Genomic DNA, 15,264 nt, shown 5'->3' on the forward strand with positions numbered 1-15,264 from the left:
CCGCACAAACTACAGCCCCACCCCCCAAAAATACACAACTAATTCAGTGAAAAAAAAACAAAAAAAAACCCTACATCTAATTGTCCCCCTAGTAATCCCCAAATGCCCCTAAGCCCCCCAGCTTACCTATTTTTTCATCTTTATTTTCTGCCCGGACCTAGGCGCCACCATCTTTGTGTGGGTAGATGAAGACCCTGTGGGACACATCAATCTGCCCAAACTAGATAGCGCTGTGAAATTCCCGCGCATGCCCAGTTAAATGCTTGGGCATACGCCACAGAAATTTCATCTATTTATTCATTCGAAAGACGAATAAATGAATAGAAATGTCAAACGAATGAACGAAGACCTCTTTACAAGGTTTATTACAAGGAGGGAGCTACCGGCCCGCAGCTCCCTCCTTGTAATATGTAAAAAATAGAAAAATGTTCTGACCACAGGAAACAGAGCACACTTTGCTCCTCCGCTGGTCATAGATGGACAGGCGTAGGAAACCTGCATAAGACAAAGTAGTCCCTACTTTGGTTTATGTTTTAAAGAAAACTAGAGCAGACAGGAAGAAATGAAGAACATATCTTGACAGAGGAAGAGAAGAGGAAGCAATTAGGAAAGGTAAGTTTGGCATGACAGGGGGGGGCGGGGCCTGACTGCTGAAGGGAGCAGACGCATGTTGCTGCTGCTCCCGCTGACCAACTTGCCTAAAGCCGCTTATCGTCCACCGGAGGCAGTAAACTGGAGTCCCGGTGCTCCCAAACGACAGGGGACATCGAGACCGACATGATGATACCACGCAAGTGGTTCTGGGACTCGGACCCGTCCAGCGCAAGTTTGCGGCCTACAAGCATGGTAGCGGTGGGAGAGACGGCCGCTCCCCCACTGCAGACATACACGGCGAGGCAAAACTGGAAACCCCGTTCCCCCCCCTATGGACCGGCGGGGGTTATCCCGGTCCCCACCGAAGCGACACACAGGGCTATACGGAAGGCACCTGCCCACCCGGGCCTGGGCTCCGGACGCACCGGGCCTAGCAACTCTGCCGAAGTCCCTAGCCTGATAATTCCTGAAACCGCACAAGCCACAAGCCTGGATTTAATATTCCAACAATTCATGGAAAAGCTGGACAGTATCTTTGCAGCACCCCAAGTACACAGAGAAGGTACAGCATGTGGGTCGGGGAAACGGAGGCGGAAAGGGCCTCCTACGGGCACCACGTACCCCTCAGCGCCTGTAACTAGTACCGACCGCCCTCCCGGGCCTGGGGTCATCCGGAGGCCACCTCCACGGCATCAACCACACCGCCGGAAGCCTAACCGCCGCTGGCGGCGACGAACCACCGGGGCTATCCGAAGCGCCCTCACGGGGAAGAACTCGGCCTCTTGTGGCACCCGAGTTCGTGGAACCAGGATGCAGACCCCACACGGAGCCTGGGGCCAAGGGGAGACTCGACCGCCCCCACACCCCCCCCGCACTCAACGCATGCAGCCCCTCACAGTAAGCGGACAGAGATGGCGACCCTCGTCGGGAATTGCCGGAGAGGACGACTCACTAAGGCACCATCCCGAACACGATACCAGACCCGTCCAGCCAGCACTCAGAGCCGGCATAGGCTGAGCATATCGAACTGTATGTACGCTACCCCTGCTGACCTCACAGGGGAGGCAAGACTGGACTCTGTCGGACAATACCTCATTTATTGACTTATTAGCAGTATGGTGCTTAAACATGCAGTGTTTACCTTCTTTTACATACTAACAACAGATACACACTGATCATAATACTAATGAGTCTTAAGCTCTCGTTTACCAGTATACAGTACCTAGACTAGACCTTTAGCACTGACTAAATAATGTGTATATCGGAATTACCTTTAGTATATAGCCTGTACCAATTGTTGAATGATGCATGCAACCAAAACAGTCTTAGGTCACCTCTTCTATTTGTACAGCTTGATTGTCTAGGCCTCTCCTTCTACTCTGTAGATATACATAAACCTGTGTAGTAATGATCCACGCCTGATCAGCCTGCCACCAGCTCAGTATACCTGTTTAGCTAGGACGCGGGCCCCATAGCCTGTTTACCTCTGCTGTTTCCTTGCCATAATACGCATAGATTGTATGCCATATGTTACCCACCAGTTACATCTCTCCCCTTTTGTCATTTAAGCCTGTTTACCTCATGTTATTGCCAGACCGACAATTAGATCCAGCCTGTTTGCAGCATACTGATACACTCGAAGTTGATATTATCCTGCAGTATGTGATCCAGCCTGTTCCTACTACATATTATATAATTGAGATCTAAACTGATGATCACTCATGTGCTGTTTCGCCAGCCTAAGCTTGTATACATATATAACACTACTGTTGAAACTCTTGATTAACAAAAAAAAAAAAAAAAAAAAAATGAGGCCGTTACTCTCGGGAGTACATGCAATCTTTGTATAAACCAATTGTGCATAACCTGTACTTTTCATGCATTAACCCCTTGTCTTACTTTCTGTAATGATCCAACTTTTGCCTCAATAAAAACAAAGTTTGGCATGACAGTTCCGCTTTAAAAGTGCTGAAGTGGATATTTGCAAATTGGCTGTGAACTCTGCTCAATGTTTAGTGAGCAGACCCCGAACGAAAACACACATATAACACACACTACATGCTAGCACAAGACACGGGATGCAAACAATTATCATTAATGAACTCAGCAGGAGAAATGTACTGATTACTGGGTACAAAACTAGACACATTATGGGATAATACGCTACATTACAACAAAGCCAAAATAATGTTTCTGATTACACCAGATTTCCCTGCTAAACATGGCCTTTCAAGTCTTTCATTGACTTTATACACACCTACATCTAATTCAACATTTTTTAATGGTAATTTAGAGATTCTAGTGCTTGTCTGCCTTTTATACAAATCTCAACACAATATATATTTGTGAACCGATCCGTCATTCTAAGGCCTACTGCCTAGTGTTGCAAAGACAGGATGAACTATATAAAATGCTGCAAAGACATGATCAGCTACATAAAGCAAATTATTGTCTCTAAGCAATGTGCTAGATGGGTGCCTTGTCATAGGAAATGTCTCCCATAGAGTTCTATGTAATATTATAGAATCTTTACAGATGTACATGATTAATACACCTACAATGCAATGTTTCATGCGATTACAAGGTACTTTGCCATTGCCTTTTCTGTGGGTTTAGCCCATTTCTTTTAGACTGTGAGCTCGCTTCAGCAATGACTTCACCACCACTTCTTCCTGTAAATCTAATCTGTCTTGTTGAATTACGTGCATGCCTCGAACACCTATTGCATAGCTCTGTAGAACATGCCGGTGCTTTTTAAATGGTGATATCAAACAATCTATGTATTTCCATTATTCTGTGTGTTACCATGTTTATGTCTATTTATTGCGCTTCTACCTACTACTAATTAAAAACTATTTCCTTTCAGCTATATTTATAATTTAACGTATCTCTACACTCACCTTTTATCTTTATTATTTATTATTATACTGTTTATTTTTCTGTAATTATCTTTTTTAACTTTATAGCACATTTACTTTTGCACAAGACATTTCGGGGCTAGATGTACTGCATGTAAAACTGTGCCCTTTACTCCCGACATTATTTTGATGGCAACTCTCATAATTGTCTGCTAGCCATAACCTAACCAAAATAGAGGGTTTGTTTTTTTCAACAAAGCCACCAGTTATAGAGTTCTACAATTTTAGAGAATTAAAAATCTGAAATAAAACTGTTTTGAAAAAGCAAATGTAAAGACCTGTTCTCATTCAAATGGAAAGGTATTAGTGCCCAGCTGTTCGTGGGCAGCAGGTTCTAAAAATGGTCATCTCGATAACACTGGGGCTTTATGCACATTTCCAACAGTTAAGGTAGCTTTTGGAAAGGGATTTTTTAAAATGAAAAAAATTATTATTTCCTGGATAATTTTCAAGTTCGGACGTCGAAGTTATTTTAAAAAGATGGTCCTGTATCTTTGACATTTTATGAATTATACGAACAGTACATGTTTATGTGTGAGCGATGACAACTCAGAAAATGTAATTTTCAGCATGATGGTCATCGTCACAATTTGTTTATCGCAGTCTACTTGCTCCAAGAATATGCTAGAATCTATTAAATATATGAAAGCATTGAAAACGTCATCACCTATTTTACGTTAATTATTTTTCCGAAAGTGAAAAACTTGCTCAGACATCTCAATGCCATCTTTTTAGGTCCATGGAAATCAGTAGAAATGGGCTGTCAGTCACTTTCTAAAGGTCAGCAGAAGCAGGAACAGTGTTTGAGTAACCATCACACCTTTACAGAATGTCAATCATAACTAAACGTCCATTCACTCTTTACTAGAATAGGTAACCAATCAGCAGTCTTGACTTGCCACAACTAGACAGATACTATATAGTTAAATGTCTTTGCTATATTTATACCAAACATGGCTTCAAAGGGACAAATACCTATAGACTTTAAATTGAATCATAACATTCAATCCGGAAAGATCTGTTTAAATAAATGACATTTCTGATTTATTTTGGGAAATAATAATCCTAAATTCTCCTTTAATTATTGTACATGGTCTCCATATAATTAGAGGCAATGAATCCTGAATTGATACTGTACAGTGATACATATTCTCAAATAATAAACAGCATATAGTATATAAAATAATTTGTGTTGGGGGAGGCATGAATTAAGTCTATACTCAGTACAGTCGTTAACCTAGAAGATGGTATGGACCTGACATATATTAAATAAAAAGCCAGTTATTTTAGCAAACACAAGGTAGGGCTTCATGAGTGAATATTCTATTTCATAATGCATTGTCTTTATAGAACAAAGTAGAGCAGTTCCTTACCTGTGCTTGTCCGCCTGTGTGCAGAGGAGCGTGTGGTGATGTCTGATGGTGTGACGGATGTGCGTGAAGGTGTGAGTGGGAGTGATGGTGAGGGTGGCCTTGTGGGTGATGTGGTTGGGAGTGAGGGTGGTGTGCTGGATGCTGGTGTTGCTGATGCGGGTATGTATGATGCTGTGGAAGGCTTTGGTGCTGATGCGGGTGAGAGTGCATATGATGGTGAGGCGTCTGGTCCTGTCGGGAACCCATCATATCCATCATGTGGCCCATCGTGTTCATATTCCCATTGGATATGGCTGTTGGATGATGGCTTAAAGCTGCCTTTAATCTCTACAAGAAAAATAAAACAAATATTTAAGTGTCATATTCAATCTACTTATTTCCTTATTAGCCAAATGTAGTTACCATATTAAATACACTGCAAAATTGTTGCTTGGAAGGCAATATGTTCCAATAACCCTGCACTTATGTGAAACAGCACAATCCAGCATTTAAAGGAACATTCCAGGCACCAAAACCACTACAGCACATGCAATGGTTATCGTGTCACAAGTGCCCTTGCCACCCCAACCCCAATTCTATGTAGTCTAACCATTATAAAATGGTTTGACTTATCAATTTAGGTCTGTCGGTTGCTGCTCCCTGCTTCAACTACTTCTGACAGAGAACCAGAAGCTCTCTAGCTGCCCTAAGCCCAGCAGTGCAGGGCTTAGCTCATAGGTTGAGAGCATTCACATGACAATATAACACATTCTGAGGTCAATCATTTTGTATTTAACAAATAAAAGACATCCAACTTAAATATAACAGACCGCTGAAATATAAAAGAAACAAATAAACCTAGTAAATAAAACATATCATAATAATGATAAAATATATTTAGATCACAGGCAATTTAAAACTTAACTATACAAGTTATATATGATATATATTTCTGTTCAAAAAGCTGTAGAAATATTAAAATAATATTACTAAAAACTATATTAAAATGGATAAACATATGTAAACCAAATAGATTGCGCCTGAAGATGTTTGTAAGTCAATTTGGTAATTTCCTAGCCGATGAAGAAAATATTTTCAAGGCTTGATGAATACTTTTATCAAAAGAATTTTCATAAATTAACATACAGCTCTAGCAGCCATTGATAAACATATTTGGAAAACTCTTGAGAATGGCTTAGAAATCTCTTGTGTAATGAAAATAAAGTAATTTATATAGAGATTTATTGGCCAATGCTACGCGTTGTGTGGGGGAGCTAAAAAACCCTGCTCTCCCCACGCTGCAAGGTCCGTAATGAGAAGACTACTGTAGCACATTTTAAACAGACTGTGTTTATAAAACGTAACCCCAATGTGACCCAGGACACAGAAAATCCTAATCTGCAAAGTGACTGATTACCAATCTCTCAACATGCTCCATATGTTCAATATTAAGCTAAAATAATGACTTAGATTACATTGATAGATTCCGCTTAAAGGGAGAGTTCTGCGTTGCTTCTCTTAACATTACATAATTATAGTGAATATATGCAATGCTTTGTGTTGTTTTTGTAGTATTACATTACTTTAACCATTAACATCCCAGAGTATCAAAGATAATCTGAGAATATTTTGTCAATTAGACAAAGAGAAACAAGACGGTGCCTTAAAGCTCAACTATGTATAGAGCATATCCCAAGAGATCTCAGAGTTATGTTCCAGCATACCTGGCAACACTCAAGATTTGGCTCTGAGCCTTGGGTTTTGACTAGTCTCAAGGTTTAGGAGTCCATGAGCAGATTTTTATTGTCACAAAGTCTGCCCTTCCTCCATGCCATTACGCTGTGATCTGACAAAATTACAGTTGACGCAGTGAAGTTTTGTGAAAGGTATGCTAGAAAGCAGACGGTATTATATATAATTATTAAAATAGTTATTATTATAAATATTTATATTATATATTTATATTTATTTTGAAGGATTCTGAAGGGATTATATAGGTAAACCACAAGTCCAATATCAGAGAAAAATAAATAAATTCCACAGTACTGATTTAGCAATGTAATATAAAATAAAATAGGGCAAATTCCCTTATCGTGATGTATCAAATAAGCATTTTGAAAAAAAGGTTTCATGATTTAATTTTTTTTTAGGGTGTCCCTGTCTAATTATTTTCAAATTTTTAAATTAGGGGTTGTTTATAAGAAACTTAATTGCGAGACTACAATCTTATTTGGACAAGGTATTCCTATATCAGCATGGAAATTGTTTTCTCAATTCCATCCAGATTAACATTTACTCTTTCAGCACCACAAAGAGTATACAATGTGTTACGTAGCTCGGGCCTCTGGCACGAAGAGAGCTGAACTGTTTTTATACGTGCTTGGGTTGGTGTTACTGCCAATATTTCTGCATAACTGGGTCATATTCTGATTTTCTCCTCTCGGCAGATCTGTGGTTCATATTTTATTGTTCTATGTCTTCATATGTTATTTTGCCTAGTTTATTAGGAATTTAACTCTGTAATTGATACATTTCTCCATCCTTAAGCAGGTATCAATTGCTTGTTATGAAAGGGTTAAATAGGAGTGCATTTTCCAACAAAATTCCTACAATGGTTAGAGATTTAAAGCACTACAAGTACACTTGGAGATCTTCTTACACTAATTATAAAACGTAGAATTTGGTCATTTTACTACACAAGCTAATGAAAATTGTATAACAACACTTAATCTTTATTAACTTTTAAAGCAAGTTTTGGAATTAAAGTAGACAAAATTAAATAGCAACAAAAAAGCAAAACAAAACCGTATTCAATGAACTGAATATGCGAAAATATAATAATTATAATAATATCAAATTATTTTACCAGGAAAGGTACATTTAGCTTTTTACCAGTTCACAATTATATTCTGATGTCCAGAGGTTAATATTACCGAACTTGGTGGTATTTATATTATAATGTTATATTATATTATAACAAAGTCTGACTTGATCCTGCCAAAAATCGAACGTGCAAGATACTGTAATTGGAGCCCGATATTATTAGTATTATCATCGCCATTTATATAGCGCCAACAGATTCCGTAGCGTATATCAACTGAGCTCTCACCAATGTATACCGTGTACAGTTTAAATTACAGTCTTTGTAGCTTTTTACATTATATTGTTCGCTGAGAACCATATTTGTGTCCATCTCAAACACAATACAGCTTTATTGGCTAAGCATTAACACTACACAGCCACAAGAGAAATGTAAAATGGAGATCAAAATAAGACGACAACAAATTTTGTTGATTTGAAAAATCTGGCCAACTCATCCAAAACTATGCAATCCAGAATCAATTTACCACAACGTGATGTCAATGAATAAACCACATAGAGATGTACCTACCAGTCCCAGGATGCCTGGGTGATAAATGCCATTGTCAGCAAATGAATAAATTGCTGTTAGACTTTTTTTGTCATATCTTCCATATCATGTATGCATCATTTATTATCATTACAAAAAAATGATTTGAACTCAATACACTTTTTATGTTTTTTTGCATGCAGCCCAACATTTCAAATGGACAAAGAGGGACACTTTCATTTTAGGGGTGTAGCCAGGGGCGAGGCTATTCTGAGAAAATGTAGGTGACAAATAGCAAATTATAGAACTTTATGGATACTATATGAATCTTATTTACTAACACGGATTTCTAAACACAGTTAAGACACATTACTGGGAGTAGTATTGCTGTGGAGCTCTGTTATCCGCTCAGACACATCAACAATATGAAGCTCCTAAAAATAGGAGAAAATGGGAGATATGTTTTTACCTGAATGCTATATGTTTTTTGAGAAACATGCAGACATAAGGTAAATATAGACATCACAAAATGGCCTGTCAGCCTACGTTTACAGTGTTGAGATACAATTAAGCAGCTCTGCTAGGATATTCCCAGCCAAAAAGTGCAGAGCCTTTAAAGAAAATAAATGGTCCAGCACACTTTGGATTGATGAAAATTCAGTGCTTCCCCTTTATTTTGCCATTATGCCAGGTGAATTTTCATCAAATTTAAAGGGACACTATAGTCACCTGAACAACTTTAGCTTAATGAAGCAGTTTTGGTGTATAGAACATGCCCCTGCAGCCTCACTGCTCAATCCTCTGCCATTTAGGAGTTAAATCCCTTTGTTTATGAACCCTAGTCACACCTCCCTGCATGTGACTTGCACAGCCTTCCATAAACACTTCCTGTAAAGAGAGGCTTTCTTTATTGCAAGTTCTGTTTAATTAAGATTTTCTTATCCCCTGCTATGTTAATAGCTTGCTAGACCCTGCAAGAGCCTCCGGTATGTGATTAAAGTTCAATCTAGAGATTGAGATACAATTATTTAAGGTAAATTACATTTGTTTGAAAGTGAAACCAGTTTTTTTTTCATGCAGGCTCTGTCAATCATAGCCAGGGGAGGTGTGGCTAGGGCTGCATAAACAGAAACAAAGTGATTTAACTCCTAAATGACAGTGAATTGAGCAGTGAAATTGCAGGGGAATGATCTATACACTAAAACTGCTTTATTTAGCTAAAGTAATTTAGGTGACTATAGTGTTCCTTTAAGGTCTGCTGGACAATTTCTTTCTTTCATGCCTAGGGTTAAGGCATAGGATATAATACTGCGTACAATTCTAGACCTTTAGAGGATACAAAGATGAAGAAACAAGGTTCTAAAAGCAATGCAATCATCTTTGAAATGAAAGAAATATTCTAACACCGCTTTAATAAAACTGAAAGTAGGAACCACGATAGAAAGAGCTTTATTTCCCTACAGTCGTCACTGGTGATGGCTGGGTAAAAATACAAGTTTGATGGCTGTAACTCCGCCTTGAGTCAAGCTTTGTCAACACTAGGAAATGTACTAAGTCAAAGTATGTGCTACTTTGTCCCAGAATATCTTTTGGCTGGAAATTTCAATGAAATTCCAACACAGTCAACTGGGCTTTAATGCGTAAAATATAGTTTCATTTTTATGGTTCAAGGAGCAAATTAAAACCTTGCATACATATTAAATCACAAGACAGAGGATTGCAGAACATCGTGCTGTAGTGGTCATGGTGCTTGAGGTATTCCTTATACAGGGTTTTTTGACTGAGGATCATTAAAAGTGTAACGCAAATGGTTGTAGTGAAAGCATTATACAAGAGATAAACCAATATGTCAACATGTATTAAATTATAAAAATTAACGTAGGACCTAGAAAACTGACATACAGCTGGTTTCAGTCAAAGGGGGGTGGGGGAGGGGTTATTTTGATTTTGGTGTTTAGGATTGCCTTGTTTTGGAACTCTGCATACTCTATCCCCAGTGGAAGGGTGGTCCAGCTGCCTTGGATCTGAATGATGTTAAATAAAATGCTATCTACCTCACCCAGTCCCCGCAGTGCAACAATCACTCAGCTGCAATTTCTTCATTATGCTTGCTAAAATCAGTCAAGCATGTATGAAATACTTAAGTCCCAAAATATATGTAATTACACAGGAAACAAGTGGCATGCAGTCTAAAAACGCTCAGCTGTGGGCCGAAAAAAAATGTGACTTTTTTTTTTATATGTAAAATATTACCACTGAATGTCAACTGTTTGGCTGAAACAGAAGAAAAATAAAAGCTACCTGTACAGAAAAAAAAATCAACCCATTAAAATGTTCGCACTCTAAATATTGACAATGTTCGTAAAATTGCTTTATTTAAGTTTTTTTTGTAAGTCCAAGAACTGTTGGGGTTTATTTACTAAACTCCAAATTATATAGAATCAAAATCTGAATGGCACAATTCAGGCTGACATTGGTTGCTTTAGTCTGGATTACACAGTTTTGGGTCTAAGCAAGCTGGTAAGAAGAGGGCATACAGCTGATACCACAATGGCAGATGCGCCTGGAAAGGGGGTATGACAGCCTGTCTGTCTGTCTGTGCAGTGTATGTACACATAGTCCTGTTAGCCAGCCCACCAACACTAACATGCACAGAGAATGCTCACTTGGGCAAAAATGGTTAGTAAAGTGCAGCTGCAATGTGGCTAAATACTATCTGCAGTTTCAGGTACCTTACAAGGGAATAGAATCCTGTAAGTGGGAAAGAACTCAGGGGGGTGCTATGGAACCGTAGGTGAGATACACAGTCTAATAAATATAATGCCAAAAAATAAATAAATAATAATAATAATAAAAAAATATAATATATATATATATATATATATATATATATATATATATATATATATATATATATTTGTGCCATGGAGTCAAACAAGAAAACAAACAAGCAAAAATAAAAATGTCAAACTTTGGTAGATGTCAAACGCATTTAAGCAAAAACACCTTTCACGAACAAACCAGTCCCACACCCAAAGGAAAAAAAGAATCAGACAAAACATATTAATTACAATCTATTAAAATCAATTAAAACAGAAACTACATATCAGTACAATATGCATAGAATACCATTACACTAATGTAGCATCTTACATACTGTCTTAGAAAGATGGCTGAGAACACATTTCCATGTATGTAAATAAAATGTTGTGCCTTCTCCACCTATCGTTCCTGTATGTCAAACATGTTTTGTTAGAATTGTTTGTTTTGTTTACCAGTCCTGCAGAATATGTTGGCACTATTTAAATAATTGTACTTGTATAACTAACACACTGTAGTGAGCTAAAAGGGGAAATAGTAAACAAGGTCTTCTCATGGTATTCAGAGAAAAACAAATCCTGGGTCGGAGTGATCCTAAATTGCTACTGTCCTGCCAGATACAGAACAATTACTACTGTCCTGCCAGAACTTAATGTCAATTTGCAAATATTACTCTAATTACAGCAGACCTAGTTTTAAACTAGGGACTGGATTTAAAATCCAAGACAGTTGGTAGGTATGCAATAATACTATAACTAGGCTACAGACCACTTTTTTTTTTAATTCATCCTTGCAATGTGCTTTTTTCATTAGCAGCCCATATGAACGCAGCCGTATGGAGATCCTAAATTTAACGCTTCGGCAAATTAAAAACAGTTGGAAAACCGTAAGTACTTATATATATTTTTTTTGAGTAAGATCAATTACTTCCATTGTTTATAACTCGCAAAAACCCATCAAGGATAAAGTAAACTGTTTGCATTTAGAGCTTTAGCAGGGGAATTCACTTTATTTGTTTTAATTGCAAAAATCGGTTCTATTTAAGTGAAGAAAAAAAAAGAGTGATGATGTAGAGACTGGATAAGCTTTGGCTTATTTCAAGTCACACTGGGACTATATGAAAAAGTGATAGATCACATTTTTTATGTCTCCTTTCTTGGCTCATAATATGTGTAATTTGTAGGTCTCAATTCAAAAACTGCAATAAAAATCATAAAAAAATGATGTTGAGTTACTTATATTGCACTGAACTGGCAAGAATTAAATATAATGTGTTTGTGGTTGTGATCATGCTAAAACAGAAGGGAAAAATGACGTCCCTTGTCAAATAAGTAAATGTCTGCGAAAAGCGAATTTGATCTTCAGGAATTAGTATTGTGGTCGGTATATTTGTGATTAGGAGGAAATTTAATGCAACACATTGGTTAGCAACTAGAAACACTCCATATTACTGCCAATATTGACATTCCACTGCATGTATTGGCTTAGAACAATGAATATTGCACACTTGGAATATAGAATATTGAACTGAAAATAGCTGACAACCAAACTGCAAACCCATATGGCAAGAGAGTCACCTATTCAACGTTTAGTGAATACATCTCTCAGAAGGAGTGGGTAAATGGTACATTCACGGACTTGGTAAAACTACAACTCCCATGATGCTAACCTTAAGGCTGCCAATGCATTATGGGCGATGCGATTCTATAATGTTTGGCGATTTACCTTTGGCCACCATATTGCCTATAGAGGAATGAGTAATAGTTTGTGTTGCAATTCCATATTCTGCGGAGTCCTTTCATTTTTTTTTTTTTGAAAAGGGATGGGATAGGCCAAGTGCCCCTTTCAGAAAGACTTTTTGTATAAACTCTTGCTAGACATGGCATCTCCATTTTCAGCACTGATATCAAAGTCGTATCCTTTATCCACTTCCGTATAAAAGGGACACATTATAAACACATTTTGTCAGTCTGTGCATGAATGGGTAAATAATATAGGTGGTTAGGAAAACTTGGAAGCCATTGAGGGTCGATCTGAGACAGGATACCACCCATCTCTGTTTATCTGAGAATTCCATTTTTTAAAGAAAGTTTTCACCCATTACAAACACACATACAACAAGCTATGCTGTCTGAATAGGCAGACAATATGAATACCCATTGCAGTTTTTGCATCCTTAATTTGGACCTGATCTTGAATGAAGAATAAAATGCTGGTCTTACGGAATAATTTAACTTATTGTGTTGTATAAACCGAACAGTGTTTAACTTCCCGCTTAAATAAAGAGGCTGACTTATAACGCACCCAGCAAATTAAATAACATCTAAAGGGGTTTGATTGAATCGGAAAGTGACAGCACATCTGGACAGCAGAATTTGTGGATTTAAATTTTGGTTACAATTACTGAATTATAAATGACCGTTTAAATGTTTTGCTGAATTTCCTTTACTTTTATTAACTAGAGTGGTGGATGCACCCATGACATTAAATGGTCCGTGAATATTATTCTTTTTATTTGACTAACAGAGCTGATTACAACATACAGGAAGGAGTATTCACTTAACTGGAGATTGTGGATGGAATTCCGAATGTAAATCAAGAATATTTTAACATTTGAATATTTGAACTGCAACAAAAAAATCTTCTAAGCATTAAAGCAGCTATTTTTCCAGCATTGCCATTTTGTCCAAAACTTTACAATATTCGCATGGTGTTTGCTGTGGGAAGGGCCCCATTGGGGAAGGATTTAGTATTTGTTTGTTTTTTTGTTGTAAATATATATTTTATTGAGGACATTTTTACGTGGGACTCACAGGACCCAATACAAATCACACTAGTTCAAATCCAACAGTACATGTAGGTCACCTAATAGATCTATATAAGAGTAGTTGCATACCTGGGTATACAAAGTCAGGTGCACAAGTATGAAACACCTGCTTATATCACGTAACTGCACAACCGGGAATTGTGGGAACACTACTCCCAGATGTGTAGTGCAGTTGAGATAAATCGGTGTGGCAAAGCCACTTGAGCGCACATGCGTTGGGCTAGCGTTATGGGTGGTTTTCCTGGGAATTCTGGGGGATATAGCCCCAGTAACACTTGAACCATAAAGTATGATATTTTTCTTTACACTTTCCTTTTCTTTGGTAACTCAATGCTGTTGGGTGACCAAATTGGACATAAAGGCTATATTATGTAGCTGTACTCCTACAAAATTGTCTCCATAATTAACCACAAGCTGGGATATATTTATAAAAACATGTAACGTAATTTGCTCGTATAACCGATAACATAAATGTTAGTGCACTTAATGATTGAAGGGTGTTACACCCTTCAAATCTGTAACATAGAGTTGTGTCACTCCCTACAAGGATCTCCAACAGAGCACTCATGGCCCCCACGTCCTTACCACACAGGCTTTGGAATGGTATGTACCTGTGGCTTTTCATGTTAGCATGGCTTGGAATTCAACCATATCAATGGAGACCAGCCAGTGGCTCCAGATCGTTAGATAATACTGTTGGCGCCCCTCTGTACGAAAGACTAGCTCTCAATGGAGCGAAGGTCCTCCACAGGTTGGTACAACAAACTAAAGGATGGAGTGACTTTTTTTCCCAATACATGGGGAGCTACATTCAATATGCAGATAGTCACTGATTTTTTTGTATAGTGATGTGCGTGTGGTTGTGTGATAGAGAAGCATTGGCACAGGCAGGAAGGGTGGTGGATTATCTGAGAACCTCTTCACCAAGGCATGAATATTAGTCCAATAAGGACATATTATAGGGCTATTCCCACCACATGTGTAAGAGAGTGCCCCCCCACATGGCTACATGGCACCTACAACATTCGTTGCTGGGTTTATGGGTGTGGGGTCCTATACCAGTGAACTAGCAGTTTGTATTCCATTTTGTGTACCTTATTAGATGTTGCACAGTGCTGAGTGAGATCACAGATTTTCTCCCATTGCACCAGTGTAAGTGGTTCCCCTGGTGCCTCCTCCCATCTACCCTTGAACCCAGGGGTTGGCCATCTCAACTGGGTTTGTAAGGTGAGAAATATCCAGGAAATCCAATGTGATAGGGGCTCCAGGGTTACACATATTGATTCAAATAAGGTCAAGGGTTGACTGATGAGAGTGATACGGTAGCTGTAGCTCTCCATCTTCACAGAGGTGTCCAATTTGTGGTGTAGGGTGCTAAAAAGCGGTGTCACAAATGGGGGCGCT

The 15,264-nt window shown here is 38.3% G+C and overlaps 1 protein-coding gene across 2 annotated transcripts in view; it reads right to left on the reverse strand.

Moving 5' to 3' along the window:
- Positions 1–15,264, reverse strand: part of CREB5 (cAMP responsive element binding protein 5) — a 338,119-nt gene that overhangs the window by 22,041 nt on the left and 300,814 nt on the right. For both annotated transcript variants that reach the window (XM_063452336.1, XM_063452335.1), the window contains one exon: positions 4,886–5,212. In XM_063452336.1, coding sequence (XP_063308406.1) covers positions 4,886–5,212 — 327 coding nt within the window. The remainder of the gene's footprint in view (positions 1–4,885; positions 5,213–15,264) is intronic.

This window comes from Pelobates fuscus, chromosome 4 (assembly GCF_036172605.1).
Source record: "Pelobates fuscus isolate aPelFus1 chromosome 4, aPelFus1.pri, whole genome shotgun sequence".
NCBI lineage: Eukaryota > Metazoa > Chordata > Amphibia > Anura > Pelobatidae > Pelobates > Pelobates fuscus.